Genomic DNA, 21,072 nt, shown 5'->3' with positions numbered 1-21,072 from the left:
TTTTGGCAAACAGCGGCATTAGTGTTCTCCGGCACAGTTTGCTAATTACGACTGTCAGCGCTAATTACAACGCTCGGCGCCCCTCGGAGCGCCCCCGCCATGGCGCCCGGCACCGCCCTGACGTCACTTCCCGGGGCCGCGGGGCCGCCCCTGCCGGCCGCGCTCCCCATGGCGGCGGCGGGGGCAGGCGGGGCGGGCGGCGGCGGCGCCTCGGCGGCGCTGGGCGACGGCGGCGCCATCGACTACTCGGTGCACGAGGCGTGGAACGAGGCCACCAACGTGTACCTGCTGGTGGTGCTGGCCAGCCTCGCCCTCCTCGTCTACGCGCGGCGGTGAGAGGCGGCCCGGGCGGGGCGGGGCGGGCCGGGGGTTCCCGCGGGGCCCGCACGTGAAGGGGCGAGCGCCCTCACCGCCGCGCCCCGCTCCTGCTCGCAGGAACAAGAGGAGGATCATGCGCATCTTCACCCTGCCCCCGACCGCCGAGACGCCGCCCGAGCCCAACTTCTACGACAGCATGAAGAAGATCCGCCTGCGGCAGCAGCTGGAAATGTACTCCATCGGTAAGTCGAAAGGAAAACGGGGATCCCCCGGGCCTGCGGGCCGCTGGGGGCCGTCCCTTAAGGGGCGCCCTCGAGCCTTGTGCAGCGGGAACGCCCCCGGTCCTTTGGCACCCTGTGAGGAGCAAGGCCTCGGCAGCAGCCCGGACCGCTGGACTGTTGCGTGAGGAAGTACGGAGCGAGGGAGCGGCTGTGCAATTATCCTAAAGCACATGTCAAAACGAATCCCATGTTACACTTTGAAAGAGCTAGGAAGGCCTGGGTGTTGTGAAATAGTGGACGGATTTCTAAAAGTTGAGAGGACTGTGGAATCATGAGTAAGACAACCACATAAATTGAAAATGAATTAGAATTTTACTGTACCAACAAGTGTTGCTGTTCCGATCTCAATGCTGATGGTCAGGATGGAGGCAGAAAAGAGCCCCTTGCCCCTGATATTCCAGTGGTCCAATTCAGAGAAACACAGCCTGGCTTCACATCTGCCCTACATGCATGCCTAGAGGAAATACCGCAAAAAACCCCTTAGTGATCTGAAACCACCTTTTAAATGCAAAGACTCTATGTAAAGATTCTTACACCAGGCCATTGCATTCTGTAGGAACAAAATTGGATGTTCTTCCTACAGTGGAATGCCTGCTGGCATTTGCTGATGGTGTTTGTACCACTGCACACAGCTCTTTGATCTCCCTTTGCCTTGCTAACCAGATTAGTTTTGAAGTCAGTGTAATTGTTAGCTTGTGGCTTGTGTATTGTGGAGGAGATGAGAAATGTGGACATCAGCCTTGTGACTGTTGAGCTGTTCAGGTCATCGCTAATAAAACTGCTGAAGCCATAGCATTTAATTTTGTTTATTTTTATTTTAATAAAAGGACCCGAATGAAATCATAGTTCTCTGCCATTGATTCACTGACATTTTGCTATGACTCTACTGTTCAGCATTTATAAGGCCATACACCAAAGGTTAGTTCCACATGGTGACTGAAACTTCCCCTTGTGTGGCTGAAATTAGGTTCTCTGATGCTATCTCTGTTTCTGGATTGTCGTCATAGATACATGAATATATATAAACACATATGTGTACATATATATACATGTATGTAATAAATAATACAGTAATAGTAATAATAATATAAAATAAATTGTATAATTGGTGTTGATTGGTGTTTCTTTTTTTCAGCAAGGAAGTATGAACAGCAGCAGCAGCAGCCACCAAAACAGACTGAAAGTGTACAGCTCTCAGTGGAATGAAGCCCACAGTTCTGTAGGAACTTAGGACATATATCCAGTGCTCATTTTAAGAGTCAATGTGGAGCTATTTTCAATGCTTTTTAATTGACACATAGCTGAAGGCAAGGGGGAAAGGGAGGGACTGTCCCTAAAAGTTTGTTCTTTGTAGCTTTTCTCTGAGCCCTTGTGAGGTAAAGCGAGTGCCCACTGGAACATTCAGCATGAAAGTACCCAACACAGGGCAGACCTGCTCAGAGGAACCTGAGGGTAGGGAAGTGCAGTCTTAGCAATGTCTGAAATTATTTCTCTCTGCTAGCACCTTGGAAATCAGCTCCTACCTTCTCTGACAGCAGCACCCTGGAGAAAGCGAGGCAGTACCTATCTGCCTGGAAAGCCTTGTGTTCCCTGATGATGAGTTGTTGAACTTGCTGAATACAATCAGTAAGTGTGAATGAAGGCACTGTGGCTCTACTGCCTGGTGAAGGTGAAGCTTTGAGAGCCCAAAGTGTCACTGGTGGTAGTGCAGAAAAGTTCTGCTCTCCGTTTATTTGGGAGTTGTGTATGCAATACTGTGAACCTTTCCTGGAGAAACTTTGAGAAGTACACAGTGAACTACACATCTAGAAGACACTTAAAGCCACTACTCTAATGTTAATAGCAAAGGTGGTTAGCTTAATTTAGTAAAATTTCTGTAAATAATGAGTCTGTCTGTAAAAATAGGTATAAGCAGGTCATAGCTTGTCCAAAAGAGACTTCACACTGCAGTTACTTTTTCTTTCTAGGTAAATCTCAAAATCAGATAATTGAAAGGATTCTGCAGAAATTACTTTTTAATAAAAGCATCTAATCATGAAAACTATTTGAAGACTATCATGCTGTAATTCCTAAGGTTACACAACTTGAGTTGTTCAGCTGGTTGCTGAACAACCAGCACAGTGCTGGGAGTTTCTGTCCACAGGTTTCCACCTATTCTGTGCTGAAATCTATTAAGTCTTGGAGCAGTGGTGAGCACCACTGCAGTTACATTTGGATATTAAGAAACTTGGCTTTGAGCATCAAATTTTACTATGTTGAAATGATCTGTTACTTCAGTGTCTGTAGGGACTGTAAAACATGACCTGGGCCGAACTGACAGTGGCAGGAGGCTCCACGGGTTTGTCCCAGGGAATGGCTCATTTGGGTGAAGGGTGGCTCCCTGTGACAGCTTTCTCGCTGTAAGGAACCGCGGAAAACAGCGGAGTCACTCCGCGGGGCCGAGGGCTGCCGGCCACGGGGAGGGCGCGGGGTCGCCGGTGCCGTGTCCTCCCTACGTTACTGTGCCCGTGTGATGACCCCGCTCCGCAGCGCGTCCCCGTCACTCGCCGGGGTTTACGAGGCACAGAGATCCACGCCCGGCAGAGCTCTCCGAGCGCGGGGGTAACCTTCGGACCGCATCCCCTTCCACCTCCCGGAAACGGCGCCGCTTCCCCTTCGCGCGACCTCACTTCCTCCGGCGCTTCCGTCTCCGGGACGCGCCGGCTCCTGCTGGTGCCGCTGCCGCTGCTGCCGCCGCTGCTGCTCGGAGGCCGGAGGCGCCCGCCGGGCGGTGAGTGGGGCCGCGCCGCCCGAGTCCCCGCCGCCCCCCGCCCCGTCCGCGCCGAGGGGAGGGCATGGGGCGTCTCGCCGGGGGCCGTGGCGAGGTGGGAAGGGGCCGCCCGAGGAGAAAGCACGGTCGGGGGCGGGAAGGGGTGCCCGGGTCCGGCTCCATTCCCGCGGGAGGGCTTGGTGCCGCCGCCGGGCCGGCACGGCCGCCTTCCGCGGGAACGCTCCGCTCCGTCCTCCGCGGGAGCGCTCCCCGCGTGTCCCGTGCCCGGGTTCGTGTCGCGGGCGCCGCAGCGGTGTTCCGCATGGGGTCCGGACGGCTGAGCCCTCCCTCCTTCCCACCGGCCCTGCCCACCCGGGCGGGCAGGCAGGGAAGGGAGCCTTTCCAATGGCGCGTCTCCGCAGGCGCCGCTGCCCGCCGCAGCCCCCGGTGCGGCGCCGCTCGCTTCAATGGAGCGGCGTGGCAGAGAATGAACCCGCGTCCTCCCGCTTACCCAGCACAGCCGTCTTTCGGGCTCAGCTGAAAGCACCGTGAAGGGCTTAGAAATCTGGAGCAGCGTGCGGCTTCGTTTGTATTCATGGACCTGGGGCGGTGGCAGGAGTATCTCAAACTTACTTGTCCAGAACAAAAAGCTTGTAAGGAGAAGTACCAAAAGCAAAAGGTTTTCTAGGGCCCGTGCCTTTTGCGTGTGCTAGGGTGTTCGAAGTGTGCTGCTTGAGCCATGAGCGAAGGGCAGGTCGTGATTTGTTTTCCTGGCAAGTGCGGCCACGGGAGTTCTGTCCCCGTGAAACTATACCCTGTTCTACGGGGGGTTTATGTTTTCCGCTGTACAGTACAAGTATGTGTTGGGACAGAAGGTGTAGTCAGCTTTTGAAATTTTACCTTAACCATCTGCACTGATTTTTACCTGTTAATTCATAAAGCAAAGACAGATAGGGTAGAGAGACAATAGATTTTTATTTTTGTTTTAGCATCCATTTTTAGTAGTCAGGCTTATAGGCACGCACGAGAGCAGATTCTCAAACTCTCATGGAACTTATTTAATGCAGAACTTTGGATGTGTCGGATGGGGAAAGTTTATGACCTAACAAAAATTGGGCCAAAGTTATCTTCAGTTATATTTATTTTTGAGAATGCTGTACAGAGGGAACTGTTTCTAGCTTACCCAATACTGTTTAAAAAGCTATTATGATGTGTAGATTTAGTGGCGTCTGATCACATGAAGAATGTGAGGAAAGGCTTTCTAAGCAGTTAAAACTTTACATCTGTAAGATACTGCAGAAAGTCATTAACAACTGCTCTCAATTATAACTCCAAAGTTTTTGAGACTCTGACCACTCTGTTGTCTCCATGTGAGCTGCTGAATGTCAGCAGCTTTGTAAATACATTCTTCAGATGGCATTACAACCATGCCTCTATAATCTTATGTGAAAACTATAATCTTCTGTTAAGTGGTGGAAAAGTCATCTCTCTCCTCGTAACCCAAAATGTAGCTGGCTAGGTTTTTTCCTCAGCACTGCACAGAAGATCAAAGGTTTTTTGATAAAGCTGTATAAATTCTATGACAAGGCTCAAGAGGATCTTAAATATTTGAACTATGAGTATGTCTGTGTTTAAAGAAGATGTTGTAAACTCTGAGGGCCTTGTAGTGAAAATATCCTCCTCTGTGCCACGAGCATTTTGAGTTTCAGTCCAGTGTTACATGCCTGGATAGTATGAACTGGTATGTGCAAGCTGAGCCCAGATGAGAACTTATCCTGCAGCAGCTGCCATGATGCCTTACAGCCAGCCACAGGATTTAGGAATTTCAGCAGAGTGATGCTCGAGTGGTCCTAAACTTGCTCTCAGACTTGCCTTCCACAACTGCCTGACCCATTGAGAAGACCCACAGAGGAAGCCTTTGCTGTACCACTAGTACTGATGATGCCAGTAGAACCTCTGAGAATGGGGAGAAGATCCCAGTGCTTTTGTCTGAGGACAGTTCGCAGAGAAGCTTCTTCAGTGCAATGCAAAATTATTAATTGTGAATATTCTAACCAGTGATGAATCTTTCTGTAATTTATGTTTTGCATATATGATTAAGCAGCGTTGGCCAAAAGCCTGGTGACAGCACAGGGCTCTGGAATGTTTCCCTGTTGCCTGGGCAGTTTATTCATGTTAGCTTACTTCCGTGAGCTTTAATCGCTCCTTTTAAAGTCCTCCTGAACTCAGGAGTGCCCATGCTATTGAGCAAGCTGAAATTATACACGCTGCAGGGACAAAGGTGGGGATGTTGCAACTTAACATCTCTTTTGGAGGAACTGAAAAGATTTTGCCCCAGCCCTAATTTCTGCATTAAAGAAATTGAAAATTGTCATTGCATGCCTTCTTCAACAGGGAAGCAGCACGTTGTTAGAAAAGGTGTTATTAAATCCATGATGTCTTTGGCCTGTTATGCCTAAAGAGCAACAGCAATTGGAGGAGGCTTGCTGACAAAGTGGAGTCTTCAGTCATGGTTGCTTATGCTCCAGATCAGAAGCAGTGATCAAAAGGCATTTCCTTTCCCCTCCAAACACTTAAACTGTGCTTTAGTCATGGTAAGGAACCTGGATGTTGTTTATGAGCCTAGTCACTCAAACAAAAGGCAGCACTCGGTTTTGTCCTTGAGACAGGGGTGCCGCTGAAGAGCAGAAGGTTTCAGTGCCTCAGGCCCTCGAGAATGGAGGTAAGATCCTTCACTTTGCTGCCCCTATCTGTTGTGGCATAAGATGGGCTATGATCCAGTTTTTTGTAGTCTAACAAGCTCTACCAGAAGTTAGCATTGCCTGGGTCGAGGGGCCTCCCTGCTGGCTGAGGCAGAGATATAGAGAATGACCAGAGGTACTGATTGCTGGCAGAGCAGCCCAGAGGCAGCACAAATGTCTCATGAGAAATCTGGCATCAGGGAGTAGAAATGGTGCTTCTTCTTCTTAACAGAAGGCAAGAAGAGAAGAAAAAAAAAAAAGACACACCTACTGTTAGGAGCAAAAGGCTCACAATTTTTTTAGGCAGAAAAATCCTGCCTTAATTACTTTTTTTCTCAAGTCTCTGATAAAAAATGGCTGATAAAACTTTTCAGTGCTCAGCTGTCTTTGTGAAATCTGTGTTTGCATTGAAAAGACTAAGAACCTTTTTAAGAATGAAGGTGCTTTGCCTTATTTTTGAAAGGAATGTCTAAGCTTTGGGTGTTACTTTAATAAAAATAATTCCTGATCTTTTTATGGAATATCTAAACTCTGGGCGTTACTTTAATAAAAATAACTTCAAACTCCAAGATTAACAGAATTGCTAAAAGGAATTAGTTCTCAATATGAAAAACAATAAACTATCTTTGGAATTTCTGAACCAAGCCCTTAAAGGCAATTTGTGGCAAAGCTCCAGGAAAAAAAATTCATTTTTATAAAATTATATCTAGGCACTGCTTCGAAAAGTGATTCTCCCCTTGCAGATGCCTAGGAATGAGGTGTTTTAAGAGAATTTGGTTTAATTTTTATCTAGCAGTGAAATGAATTAATCTTGAAATGGGGCTGTTCAGATTTGGGGTTTACTGAAACTGTAGTCTGAGGAAATACTTCACATTTGCATATCTGAAGAAGAACTTAGATCCTGAGTCTGCGAAGGAGTAGTCCCCTTCAGTTTCTGCCAGGCTGTCAGACTTGCTGGAACTGGTTTTGGACATCCATGATGTATAAAGTGCACAGGTGGATCTGCAGCTTGCTCCTGAGAAAGACCATGGTTTTGATAAGATGGTAGCAACATTTGTCATTTTCGTAATGGAGTAGAACAGGTATTTTGAAAAGACTCAGCCAACAGGAGGGCTGTATTACTTTCCAAAATATCCTCTGGATCATCTTGGAAACATGGTTTGTAATATGCTCTTGAGTGACAGCGAAGGGTGCGAGGCGTGAATTCCTGAGCAGGGAAGATGTATGTGGGTTGTGCAATGGGAGACTCCATGTGATGTCGTTATTTATGGCGCTTCTCTCAGATGTCTTTCTGGGACTCAAACAGCTGCTGTGAACTTTACCCAGCACTGAGCACTAGGTATGTTTGAGAGACTATTTTGCTGTTGCTTGGATCATGGTGATAAGCAATACAGAGCCACGTTCTGTGACGCTGGTTGAAAGAACAGAGCAGAACTTGTACTGGTTGATGAAAACCTTGTAGAGGGAAAAAAAAAAAAGAGATTATCATCTTCCATAGCTTTGGTTGGTGGACATCAGGGAGTGGTAGTTGAAGACAGCCCATTTCTGCTGTAATATGGAAGGAAGGGTGGACTGACAGAAGAGGAAGAGTTGCTTTTTCAGGGAAAGGTTGGAAGGACAGAGGCAAAGGTGCAGGTTTTTCAGTCTTACTTCTCTTCTTCATGACTGTGTTGTTAAATAGCAGAAACCATTGTTTGCAGGAACTTTTCCTCTCTTTCCTAAAAGAGGTGTGGGTTGTCATGGGTTTTGATATGTGGCAGTGCTGTTGTTAACAGATCCAAATCTACAGTCAGATAAGGCTCGGAATAATTGATGTTTTTAGCTCAGCTAAATAACTGGGTTCACATGATCTGTAAGTGGCCAGCAGATTTTTTCTTAGGCAAAGTATGTACTGTTTGTATTGTAGATTTATTTAAAGCTAATTTTATCACAACAGATTGAGAATTTTAGCAACCAAAAATACCTGAGTTGAGTCCGTTAAAAAAGTCTCCTTACCCAAAGTCTGCTTCTGTGTGTGACAAACAGAAAATATCACTTCTTTTTGACTTGAAAGTGAGTAAGGACCCCAAAGTGGTGAAAGCATTGCACTCTGTGCCTCTGAGATTACTTTTGCCATTGCTGATGGGAGAATTGTTCTGTATCATTATTGTCTTCCCTTTCAACCTCAGCACATTCTGGAATGCCAAAGGCAAACCACTTGGCTGATCCGAGGTCCTGGTGGTGCTGGTATGGCAGTGCTCTGAGCCTTGTGGCTTGGACCACTCTTTCAGCATTGCCCAAGAGCATTGTACAAGTACCCAGCTCAGTGTATTGTCTTTATGCATGTGAGACAGAAGAACAGGAAAACCTTTATGGCCTCTTGGAAAGAAACCATCAAGATCCTTGCTCTGAAACAGAGTTTCTAAGACCTGTGTAACTATTAAACAGCATGGAGAGGTCCTTGTGAAATATGCAAAAGGACAATTTTACTGCCATTATGAGTCTTTATTGACTAATCAGTCTCTGATACTCAAATAGAGAAAAAAGTTGCATGTGTTTGGATTATTGAATGAGGTAACTGTTGGCAAAGTGGGGCCTTTTACCGGTTTTGTTAGTGCTGTTTTGATCATTAAAGAACTTCATTTGTTTCTGAACCATAAGCTGGAACAGGCTTCTTCTCTCACCCCCTTGCTCGCCTGAAGGTTGTTCCAAAGAGAGATGAAATGGTGTAATTTTCATTTTGGTTGAGGCAAAGAAGTATTCTCTTACCATAACTCACCAGTTCCAAGCCCGTAATCACAACATTTGTGGTCAAACAGTGATGACTGTGGTATTTCTCACAGATGCTGTAAAAACTCTGTCATCTCCTTGGGAGGCCATCTTCCCATGAGATACCAGCCTTTCTCTCTTTCTTTCCTGAAGACCTTGGACTGAGGACCTGTGGCCTGGAGTCCAAAGTTTTAGCTTCAAAGGCGTGGAGAAGAAAATGCAGCCCAAGTAATGACTGAAAGCAGGTCTGTGTTTCGGGGAGACAAGAGGATCCAGAATGTCAAGTGTGCTTTAAGAGTCTCCCTTTCTTGTCTGCTGCTTGCATTCATATTTTTTTTCCCCACCAAGCTTTTGTTGAGTGAAGGTGTGGCTTTATACATTGATGCATACATTGTGTGAGCAGAACCAGCAGAGAGCACTGGAGCTTTAATAAGTACTTGGCACAATAATCATGATGAATGTGCCATGAGCTCATCCATGAGGAACCAAAGCAGCAACATAGGCTAAAGTTATTGTGCAGGGGAACCTGCAGCCCACAAGAACATCAGCCAAGAGCAAAATGGGATTGGTGTTGCATGGTTGGGCCCTGTTGTTCTTTATTCAAGAATGGAGATGAGAGAGCAGTTCTTTGTTCAGAGAGGTTCCTGTACAGCTCTCTCAGTTCTAAGTAAATTTATCAGAATCTTGAAGGGGGGTTTCAAAGTGCACAACATAGATAAAAGCATCTTGCTTATAAAGGGTGGCATCCCTGGAGTGGAAAATGACATGAAAGTGAGCTTGCAAGATCTAGAAGAAGGTAGGGCCTGCTGAAATCTTGGTGCAACTGCCAACTTTCCTGCAGATCCCAGAAGTGTAGCTTAAATGTCGCTAGATATCTGATCGAAGTTGCTCAGGAGTTTCCTTGAAGATCCTCAGATTGTGTCCTGTCACAGGGCATAGTGTGGCATGGAAATTTATGGTGCAAGGCAGGCTGGAGCTCTTGGAAGGGGCACAGAGGTGGTTAATGCTATTCTAGTTCCCATAGTGCAAGAACAAAGGGATATTTAAATGACATTAGGCATAAATACACCACACAGTATTACTGAGAGCAAAAGTTTACTCGGATTCCAAGCAGACTTGGGCATTTATATATATAATGACAATGTCCAGAGTTGCTGTAAATAGGATTAAAAATAAATTAAGCACATAAACCTTCATGCTTATTGATGAGGTCAGGAAGGAATTTCCCTTTTGGGGGAATTACATCATTGCTCACTACCTGAACTGTTCTACCTTCTGTAGCATCTGGTCCTGATCACAGGAGGCAGGATTCTCAAACAAATGGACCAGCAGTCTGACCTGTCGTGCCAGTGCTTAGCTTACCCTGCCTGGGTAGGATCTTGCAGAAAGGGTTTGAAAAGCATTTTTTTTTGGGGGGGGGGGGGGGGGGGGGTTTCTGAGGCCACCTGTGCTGCAGTGTATGTCTGCTTTTCCAGATTCCCATTGGTGAAACAGGACAGCTGTTGTCCAAGTGTCTTTAATGCATCCTGAGAATTGCCTGTTGACATGTCAGCAGCAGCCCACATAGAGATGGAAGATGTGATGGGCTCATAAGGCATTTCTGGACTGCTCCATAAATTCAAAGGTAGCTCTGTGAGCAGCTGAACTAGGGAAGATAAATCTTTCCTGCAGCTCTCTTGGTTTTGGTGGTGCTGCTGTACCTTACACATTTTTCCTTCTTCCTCTCTTTCCATTACACATGGTGCTGTTAGCATCCCTGATTTCCCCCACAGCAGTGTCTGAGCAGCTTGTCACTGCCTTGTAGTTAGTTCTTGGGTATATTTAATCAAAACATGCTGTCTCCCTGATGTTTGAGAACGAGACCTTTTGCTCAGGGGGCTGCCTTGGTTCCTTCCTTTGCAAGTCTGCTGTAGGAATTAAGCACCTCTGAAATCTCCTAGCTTTTGCATGAGATTAGGTTGAAATTGGCCTTATAGTTTACATTTCTGTGCATGGAACAATCAGTGGGGTTGTATAACCATTGTTTCTTTGGGAAACAAGGAACACTTTCAGTCTTTCAAGCAAGTTACTGAAGAATTTTTTTTTCTCTCAAAGCAATTAGGTGAATGAAGAGTTACACCAAATAATTGAGGCATGTGTACTTTTAAAACATGCACTGTTTAATCTAAGATTTTCCCCAAGGTACAAGGGGAAGGCTTCCTTGCCAAAATACTGTAATTGAGTTAACATTCTGGGAGGTTTCTGTGTTTTGTTACTGAGCTACAAAGCTTCAGAACTTCTGTTACTGAGCTTCTGCTGGTGTTGGAAGGAAGGAAGATCAAAGTTAGAAGTACCAGCCTGCCAGTAAATTGTCTCTTCAAAAGAAAACTAAAAATTCCATGGTTGTTTCAGGTGGCAGCCAGCATCAGATCTTTTGGACAACTATTAACCTTTTCCTGCAGTTCTCTTTCTGCATGCAACAGTGAGCAGCCTGGATGTCTTGTAGCCTGTATGGTGTATAAGCTGACTGTAGACATCTGATTAACAAGTGAAGATGTCAATAATAGATTGAATTACTTGTCCTCAGTTAATTTCTGCTGCTCAGAAAGAATATGGAGTTATGATGGAACAGTAAAATTATGGTTTCTGCTTCTTGTATGCAGTGATCATCACGATAAAAGATTAAGAATCACTGTGGTGTAAAATAATTGGATAGTATATATATTATAAAATAATTCTGGATGTCCTGACAGCTGGACATTTGTGACTGTCTCAGCTTTAGTACTTCTGAAAGCTTTTAAGCTCTTGAAATCGGTGATATTTACCTTTCCTGAGTAGGCAGTAGCATGTCTCAGTAGCAGGCATGATCCTTGAGGCACGAGCTTTCAGGACTGTTTGCCTTCTGAGCACTTTTGAGGGTAAGGACTTAATCAAGAGTTCAGAATTGGGGGAATATGTATTTTTCTTTGACATGTAATCCCAGCACAGCAAATACATTTCTGTCCAGCTACTTAAAAGATATTTTCTCTGCAATACCCAGAGTACTCTCAGAGGGCTTCTTGCTTTGACTGTGTAAGGTACAGTTATCTTCTTGACTGTGATGTGCAAGAAGCAAAGCCAAAACTTTGTGCTCTGGTGGGACTCTGTCCCTGCAGCTGTCCCTCATTTCTGCTGTAAGAAAGCCAAAATGAGCCCTGTTTCACAGGGAGGAGTTGGGGAAGAACTACACTGTCTTTCTGATTCATGCATATGGAACATGCTGCTGTCAACTGTTTTTGCAGAATAAAGAAGGATTTTATGTGGATGTGGAATTCTGAGAAGTTTAGGTGATAGTTGATAAGATGTAGGGTCTGCTCTGCTTCTAGTACAAAGAGGTTTTGATGCTAATGTTTATTTAAATGTGGCCTTAACCCTAAAAGGGAGAGATAAAATGGCTTTCATGCTTCTATTTCACTGAGAGCTGGCTGGCAGAATGGTTTTGGTGCCTGCTTATCTGCTCTGAAGGCTTCATAGCTGGTGAGGCTGCAGAAATAATTCTCCTGTACCACCTTATTCAGCATTCAGGCAGAACTGTAAAGCAGGTAGATGGTTTAAGCTGCATCTTTGGACACAAGGGGGTTGTGTCTCCCTTTTGCAGACGAGTCATCCCTTTGCTGGTTTGTTGTTAGACTCTAAACATTGCTGCTCTTGGCTTTGGGTCTGCTTGACCCCAAGTTCTGTATGGCAGAAAAAGGCAAGTGCCCTCCACCCCAACGCCAAATTTTATGAGGGGTTGAAAATACCTTAGGCTTTGTCACCTTGTAGTTAAGCTGCTGTAATGCAGAGAAAGCTTTGTCTTCTCTTGTACCTGAGAAGTGTATAAAACCATAAACTGTGTGCTGTGGAGGTTGTGCAGATTAGGGAGCAATGGGAAAAGTAGAGGAGAGGCTTACTCACATCTTTGTTTTTCATCTAACTCGTGGGCTAGAGCTCTACTTGGACAAGTGAGTCCTGGGTAAAGATAACTGGCATTGTTTTCAGTAGCGGGTAAGTCAGCAGATGGGTCAGCAGTTTCTTTTAGTTGAGCTGCCTGCCGCAGACTAGTTCCGCAAGCTTGGCACCAGGTCATATTTTCCACAGTGTGTAAGGCTAGCTGGTACAGGATTTCTCCTGCTCATTGTGCAGGAGGTGCAGATTGGGAGATTGGTTACCCCGTTTTTGGCACGCGATGTTTTGCCAAACTAGGTTTGTAAGCTTTGCGCTTGCCAAAGGAACTCTGATTTCCTAAAAGGAACTTGAATGAAAGTTGGGATTTTATTAAAGACACAGAGGCATATTATTATTCATCTTTCATTGCTTCATCCCTGTGATGTTTCCTGTTTTGCTTCTTGAGATACAGGTGTCATGATGAGGAGCTTCTCAGAAACAGAAGTGGATGATGAGTGGAGATGAAGAAATCATACATTTAAGAAGTTGGCTCAAGTTTCCGTTACAGGCATGGAAAGTTTCTGAGACCAAGCCATGCGAGAAGAACATGAGTAAAGAAGAGGGAGATGTAGACCCAGACTTTCTAGAAGGGATTGCAGGATTTGAGAGGACGCTGCACAAACGTCACGTAGTTTTTTGCTTATTCATTTACCTGCACCCCTGAACTGTAATACTTTGTTTGCATGTCTGTTTGGAAGTTGAAAAATCCCCTCACATCTGTGTCTTTAATATAATCGTGGCTTCAAGCTTGTTTTAGGAAGAGCAGAACATCGCTGTAGTTTTCATTTGTGGATGAGTTAGCTGCTGCTTTGTACTTGAAATCAATTTGGAGTTTTTCTTGTTGAAACATACTTTGAATATGGAAAAGCTCAGACCATTACAAAATAGGAAGTTAGGGGTTTTGCTTAAGTTTAATAAACAGCCTTTGCATAGAAAGTATGATGACAGGTGCATAGGTAAAAGAAAAACAAATAGTGCTAGCCCTCTAATTTGAGTAACCTTATAATGTATTGTTCTTATGGTGTCCTTAGACAAATACCAGAATCAAATATCAGTCAATTTTATCTTTTCTATCTGACTATTGGTCAGAAAAATGTTCTAGGTAAGATTTCTTGCCTGAGTTGTAGGGTTATAAGCGCAGATTACTTAGTCAGGAGAGAGCTTTTTGGAGAGATAGTTTTTGAACATCTTGGCTGTGCTGTGAAGTATCTCGAAGGAAGTATTGGCCATGCAGTCCAACAACTTAATGATGCTGTGCACAGATTTGATTGTAGTAAGTCTCTGATACAAAGTTATTAAGACTTTGATGTATATGTATTTAAAATTTTAAAAGTAAATGTGTTTTCCTGTATTGAGAAGTATTGCTGGTAATGGCAGGCAAAGAACATCTTTATTTTTCTTACGAACTCCTATCTGGTGTCTTATCCTTAATAAAAGGCTATGGTTATTTTTGTATACTGACTGAATATTTGGCCTTTAAGAGTATATAATTAGATAGAAGAGTAAAAGCAGTTGTTAAAGGACTGGGTTTTTTAATGAAAATAGTTTGAAATCATATAATTTTAGTTTCTTCCGAATAGATGTGATTAGTGTGTTGGAAATAGTTTTACAGTGGATATAAAGGGAACAGTTGAGAGACAGTGGCTGAGAATGTGTCCAGCTATTTATGTAGTTATATTTTTCCAGTTATATTTTTTCAGTCTCTTTACTTAGATGTTTCCATATAATCAAGCTTCTACATCACAAAGGGATACAAAACTATTTGCGCTTTATAATATTTACCTTTTAAAATAGGTTTTATTGTACTAATTGATAAGTAAATTGCAATGACTGTGAGAAAATCCTGGCCTATTTTATTACTTTGATAGAAATTTGAATATGGGATAGTATTGTCTGTATCATATAAGAATGTTTTCATGGATTTTTAGCTGCTGAAACTGAAATCAATAAACTTTAGCTACTGATGTTGACTGGAACAAGTAAATCTGCACATTTGTTTTCTTCGTGTTACCTGTACCCCTGTGTTCACCTAGTGTTTCTCCCAGCATTACTTCTTTCATGGTGTTTGCCCATGAGGCACACTCAGCGTGGGTTCCTGCATGTTCTTGTGGAAGACTTTATTGATGGAGAACTGTGCATTTGAGTTTGTGCAATTAGTCTGTTTTCTGAATAAACCTTAGAGAATCTCAGTCAAAGCAGAATCCCAAGATTAGAGTAGCCAGTGGATGAGTTTGGAATTTTTTTTCCAATTTTAAATGGATTTTTCAGTAATTGATGATAGTGTTTGCAAGTAAATAGAGAATGGTCTTTTGCACCCCTGAATTTCACATATGATTAGTGCATACCATCAGTGTGTCCCAGATGGAAAGTACATTAGTGAATAATACAGTCCAGGTTCTGGATTACTTTGGAGAATGGAAAATACTTTTTGCTTAACTGAGAAATTTTTAAAACTGAAAAGGATTATTTTTTCTTGTAAAACCATAGTACTTTGGATTTGAAAGAAACAAACTTGTAGTACAGACCAAATTTATTGTAATTTATTTAGCTATTGGTGTTAAATTAAATGGTTAAGATATCTTCATGCCTGCTGAAGTTTTAAAGAAAAAATCAAATTGTGAAAGATACCCAGGTAAAGGCTTGGAGACAGTGTTGATTGAAATATTAAGCCCATTTTGGGAGTAATGTATTCCACTATTTCAGAGCAACTCTTTTCCTCACATAATTTTATTAATTTGATTTAATTAAAGATCTGCTTAATTCAAAGTGGAGAAACTGATTGATAGTTGAAGAAATGGCATAATTAATTTTCCCCTTTTTAATTTATGTGTAGAAGAGATGGAACAGGAAATTATTTATGTGACTTCTGAAGGTCTTGGTGACAAAAAAACCATTTTTTTATTAATTATGGGTTCCTTAATTACTTCATAAAAGGAAAAAATACTTTATATTCTTTTTGCCTGTGTATTCAGTGCTCTTTGTTTATATGATTATCTACTTGCTCATTTGTTTTATGGCTAACAGTGGGTAAATTTTCCTTATCAGTATGACAGAGATAGACCTTGATCCTTTCCAGGTCTTGCAAGAAATGTACTCTGCCTGTTCTTCCATATTTCAGAGGACTCCTGACATGGTGTGATTGTCGTGCATGACTGCCATAGACTTAATTTTATTTATTTTTGGGGGTTATTTTCTCCTTTTCTGCTTGATTTTTTTCAGCTGATTCTGGAATTTGCACCCTTCCTTGGAGTGGTGTGGCTCCTCTCACAGTGCTTGTGTGGAGCAGAGAGGTCTATGTCAGTGCCACTCCCATTGTTGGGTTGGTCATTTTCTGCGTGGGGGATGCATAGTCTAGTGAAGTCCCAGCCTGAGCCGTGGTGGCCACAGCAGGATCCTGGCATGGCCAGCTCTGGTTCTCACACCAGAAGGCAGGGAGGAGGGGAGGGTTCCTCATGGAATCCCCTTTGCTATTCCTGACCTCTCAGTAGCATCCATTCTTTTCTCCTCTGGGCAGCCATGGGGCTTCTGAGATGGGTCACTGTCATCATGGTGGCTTAGCTAGGAATGCCTTATCCTGAGGATGAGGCACAGAGGCCACCGGCCCTGTTTGCTGGTGCCGAGTGCTCAAATACATTCTGCTGCCTAATATCTTCCTCGTCCCTACAGCCTGTGTGTCAAGCAAAGAAATTTTAGTTGTTCAAGCTCTCTTGGAAGATGAATACACTCATCAGTCCGTGTGTCCTGTTATCTTGCCCAAACCTTTAGGAAGACTCTGTATTCCACCTGGACATTGGCATTGGACCACTGGGTTTGCTCCCTGGCCTTCCATGAGACGTAAAGCCTAACTTTTCTCAACCTGCTGCATATGACCACACATCCTTAGTAAGTCCTCTTGGAGGTGTTTGCTCAGCTAAGAACCCAGCTGTGGGACACTCTTTGGCACATTGCATTGACAGTGATTTAATTTGTAGCCCATGTCACAAGTCTGTTGGGCACTTCTTTGCTTCAGCAGTATTGTCAACCTACAGTGAAGCTACCAGGAGGTTAATGCTGCCTGGTAGGTGGAACTCAAGCTATTTGCTTCCCCCTCATGCCTCTAGCAGCAAAGGCTGCAGGAGACAGATGTGGATATTGCATGGACTCAAGAACAGAGATCAGCAGCTATTGGGCTTTGAGGAGGCAACAGGCCTGTTAATTGGCAGATGCCATGCTTTGCGTGGTCACCAGGCAGCATAAGCATAAGAATATTTGGCTCCAATTCCTGTGAAATTAAGCCAAGGTCACAGCTTTCATTGCTGTTTCCCCCTTTATGTCTCTATTACTGCAATGCTCATAGGGGAAAAAAAAGGAGCAGCAAAATTTCCATTGCCAGAGTGTACTGGCTTCATCTATTTCCATTTACCCCCATAACCCTGGTTAACACCTCTGTGAGTGTTGTCCCTCCTCTGTTTGGTTATAGCTCTGGAGGTTCTTTCCTCCTTTTGACATTCAGCTAGATCAGGAGTGCTTGGTCTTCTGTCCTGCGGGTCACACCGATTTTGGAGGTTGACAGTGAGAGCCAGACGGTGTGGTTTGGCATGTTGATAGCTACTCACTCACTCCAGCTCTGTTTGAAGAGAGGGGGTTGCTGGACTCAAGGGAGCTCCAGCCATCTCTTCTGGCTCAAACAGAAGGCTCCACAGTGGTTGTTCTCTGAAACCCAAACCAAAATGGAAATGGCAGGCAATCTGGGGCTGGATGTGTCAGGTTTCCTTTATCTGAAAAATTTGCATTGTTGACTTTTGGCAACCACACTCTGGCTTTTCAACAAGGGCATCTTTACATATGCCTCTGAATTTGCAAAATGCATATTTTTGGATTGCCTCAGGAGTGTTTCATGGGCAGTTTTTATGTTCTGTGTAAAGTCGGTACAGGTCCATTTTAGTATTTCAGGATAATGCTCCCTGAGTTGTCAGCAGTAGCCAGGGCTTTTATAGTACTGTGCCCATGCTGATTGCTTCTTTTGGATATGGGTCTGGAGAGGGGAAGGTTAAGCTCAGGGTGGCTCTGAACAGCAGCTCACCCTTTTCCTTGGTCTTAGTATGGACATGGGTGTGCCCTAGTCTCTGGTCCATGGGCTGGAATCACAGGCGATCCAAGTCCAGTTCCCAGCATTAACTGGGAATGGACCTTTCCCAGCTTGAATCAGCACCAGCCAAAGCCTTGCTCCTTCAGAATCGCTTTGCTGCCTTTGAACTCCTCCTGGCTGGACATGGGCTTGTGCTGTGGTAGGGGCTGGAGTCAGCATGGCTCTCCCAGGCCACACAGCACCCGGAGCCTGTGTCGTCCTCTGCGCCAGCCTTGGCCTCCAGCAATTCCACTTGTGGGTTCCTTCCTTTCATTTCCCAGGGCTGGCTCGCTCAGTAGACGAGTGTGATCTCAAGCAGAGTCACATGGCAGCTCTCCATGCATGCCTGTGCAAGCACAGCTAATTCACCTCAACCACATGGAGTGGAAGTCCCTTGACTGGGGTGGGATGTCCTCTTTGAGAGCCCACAAGCTTGCTGGAAAAAAAAATGTTTGGATGACAGGGTGACAGAGTTCAGAACCACTGAGAGAGCCCATCCAAGGGGTTTGATTCCTTAGAGCAGAGGAGTTGCTCCATCCCTGAATGCCAAATGACTTCTTAATTCTTATGTCAACTGCATTAAACTTTCCAGAGAGTCCCTGAGATGGCTTTCTTGCAGTGAAACATGTATGCATCTCTTTTGGAGATTATCCTGGTAGATAACACAATGTTTTAGAACTTGCTATCCAATATGCAAAAGCAGTTGGGCTTTTATTGGGTCTTTTTAACTTAAACTGCGTTTGCAGCTCTCTGCAGAGCAGATGCTCAGAGTTTTTGTTGGTATTCATTGAACATAACAGAACTACTAGAGCTCCAAGAAGAGGTGCTGTGTTTGATAGAGCACGTTTGGTTAAATCTCTTTGGTTAAATCTTCTGTTAGTCTGAAGGGCCTTAGGGCTGATTTCCAGGTAATGATTGGCCTGTGGTGTCCTTCAAGGCTCCTATGGTGGAGATGGTCATGGGGGCCTTCAGTACCAGAGAGAAGAGGGCTGGAGATTTCTTTGAGGTACGATAGGCTGCCATTTGCCACCCTTTTTCATTCCTCCTCATTAATTTAAATTCCTTTGTTTATAGATTGAGGGGGAATAAGGGTTTCCAGGCAGGGTCAGGGTCTCCAGTTCCAGATGCTTGTGGCTCCCAGTTTCAGAGTACGAGCAGCTATGTAAGAGCCCAGAAACTCCTGTAGCTGGTCACTAACCTTGCAGCTTTTGGATGTTTTTGTTGTATTTCTGTTCACGAGTAAATGCATTTTACAGGCATTCAGGTTCCAATTCTTAGGGGTTTTTATGTTAGAAAATTATACTCATCCCCCCATTATTTTCTACTCAAAATGTATGTGTTTTGAAATATGAATAATCATTTACATATGTAGTCTTCGAACCTGAATGGCAAAATAAGCCAGTTACCTTTGATATAAAAGTTACCCTTGGTTGCAAAATTAACTTTGTTTTAGGGGTCACTGGGAAATGAGAACCTGGTCATCTTTCAGAAAATAGCTAATGCAGAAATGCAGAACAAAGGGGGTTTAAAATTAAATATTTAAATTGGCTTGTCCTATTGCTTTATTTAAGCCTGAATATAAATCTGCCTAGCATGAGTTTGTTGAATCAAACAAGGATCTATCAATTGTGGATTTATCAAAATAAATTACAAATAAAACCAAATTATGATATCTGATCGAGATTGTAATTTATCATTTCTACAAATGTTTGATTTGATGGGAACCAAACTGGTGCTGCCCTTTCCAAAAACCAATCCTCGTAATTTATTCTGTGGTCTTATAAATTTTCCTTTGCTTGCTTCTTTAGTGGTATCCCAAATTATAACTCTTTCTCATGGTCAACCTATCTTGGCTTGAATTTTCCCATGCCTGAAGTCCACAATGCTGATGTAGCAGAACAAAAACTTTGAAGATATTTCCTTTTCTCTGTGCTGTTTATTATATCCTTTGCTTTGCGTGTAGACCGAGCTCTAAAGCTTAGGTCAACAAGAAGCCACCGTTGTGGCCAGGCTGGTTCGTGGGAAGCAGCACTCAAATGGTTCCAGTTTGCAGCTCTCCTGGGTCTGAGATGCTTCCCACAGGTCAGGCTGGCAGCTTCTGGGGCTTGAAATTGAAGTAGATACCTCTCAGATGACATGTGCCCTCAGCAGTGTTTTTACCTGCATGCTGGTGGTGGTTGCTCTAGGCTGGGGAGTGGTCCTTAGCTGCTCTAAAGGAGAATTAGGATGGATTTAGTGCTTACTGGGAGCGTTCGGGTTGGAGGCAGACATCAGCTATAAAGAGAACATGGAATAATATTTTGCCCTTTTTTTTCCTTTTTACTTTATAAAGTTAAACAAGTGCTACAAGAAGTTTCTGTGCTTATTTATTCACTTTCTTAAAGCTTTGGAATCCAGCTCTATAAATACAAGCTGACTTAATGTTTACTATTATGGTTGCTCTCGCTTGAATTAATTGATGCTACTTGTTAGGAAAAAAAAGTTAAAAAAGGTATTAAGATACATAATCTGCAGGAAAAGATTAACATGCTTGCTGTTAAAATATGTTGCTTTTGTCCATAAGGGAAAACCACTGGGAAAGTCTTAGCCTCTCAGTTTTCTAAAAACTGGAAGCCTGTTTGCCAGCTATTACAGAAGCAAAAGGAAAGTCATCACAACCAGACTTAAGAGATGTAGCTTTTCATAAAGGTAGCAGCTGAATCTCAGACTTAATTGTCATGGGGTATCGACCTTAAATAAAGAATCACCATTTCTTAAAAATAATCATGGCCCAATAGGTATAATTATATTTTTTTTTGGGGGGAGGGAGGTGGATTTTAGTGTCATTTCTTCATTGCAGATTTCTAGGTAGAGTTTTGCTCTAATTCTTTTTAGAAGGTGATGAAGGCTTTCTAATTCATGTGAGTTTTCTTAAGAAATGTAAAACACTTTTCAGTTTTACCAAATAACCCATGCAGATATGCAGCTGAATTTAACCAATTCAGAAAACTTTTGACTTCTTGTTAGGAAATATTCTTTATTCAAACTTGAACAAATAGATCAGGAAGGATTATGTTTCCAAGTCTGTGTTTACAAATCTGAATTGATTTGGTTTTTCTCAAATGTTCAGGATGCGGAAAATTTACAGATTTAATTATATTAAGTTGTAATATCATTACACACATTTAAATGACTCTGAATGGA

At 43.7% G+C, this 21,072-nt stretch overlaps 2 protein-coding genes across 7 annotated transcripts in view; both read left to right on the top strand.

Annotated features, from left to right (window-relative positions):
- Window positions 1-84: 84 nt before the first annotated feature.
- SMIM19 (small integral membrane protein 19) lies at window positions 85-14,766 on the top strand. Of its 3 annotated transcripts, none has more exons than XM_050973930.1 (3): window positions 85-332; window positions 436-560; window positions 13,195-14,766. In XM_050973930.1, exons 1-3 carry the CDS (start codon window positions 100-102, stop codon window positions 13,245-13,247), a joined length of 411 nt encoding a protein of 136 aa, XP_050829887.1. In that variant the 5' UTR covers window positions 85-99; the 3' UTR covers window positions 13,248-14,766. The 3 variants fall into 3 exon arrangements, with proteins under 3 accessions (XP_050829887.1, XP_050829886.1, XP_030094973.2); XM_050973929.1 differs by having other exon boundaries at window positions 13,189-14,766; XM_030239113.2 differs by lacking the exon at window positions 13,195-14,766 and adding an exon at window positions 1,735-2,643.
- The window catches only part of SLC20A2 (solute carrier family 20 member 2), a 57,345-nt gene continuing 39,105 nt past the window's right edge, over window positions 2,833-21,072 (top strand). For 2 of the 4 annotated variants that reach the window (XM_018926778.3, XM_018926777.3), the window contains exon 1: window positions 5,701-6,070. The gene's annotated coding sequence lies outside the window, so the exon portion shown is untranslated. Of the gene's footprint in view, window positions 3,370-5,700; window positions 6,071-21,072 lie in introns of those variants that run through there. The other 2 variants (XM_018926775.3, XM_009101244.4) reach the window with 2 other exon arrangements.

This window comes from Serinus canaria, chromosome 4 (assembly GCF_022539315.1).
Source record: "Serinus canaria isolate serCan28SL12 chromosome 4, serCan2020, whole genome shotgun sequence".
Taxonomy (NCBI): Eukaryota; Metazoa; Chordata; class Aves; order Passeriformes; family Fringillidae; genus Serinus; species Serinus canaria.
The sequence above is the reverse complement of the archived record's forward strand: the minus strand, read 5'-3'. Positions and strand labels throughout refer to the sequence as shown.

Coding starts and splice junctions, on each gene's coding strand:
- SMIM19 (XM_030239113.2), top strand. CDS start 100: ATGGCGCCCGGCACCGCCCTGACGTCACTTCCCGGGGCCGCGGGGCCG. Junction 333..435: donor CTCCTCGTCTACGCGCGGCG/GTGAGAGGCGGC, acceptor TCCTGCTCGCAG/GAACAAGAGGAGGATCATGC. Junction 561..1,734: donor GCTGGAAATGTACTCCATCG/GTAAGTCGAAAG, acceptor TCTTTTTTTCAG/CAAGGAAGTATGAACAGCAG.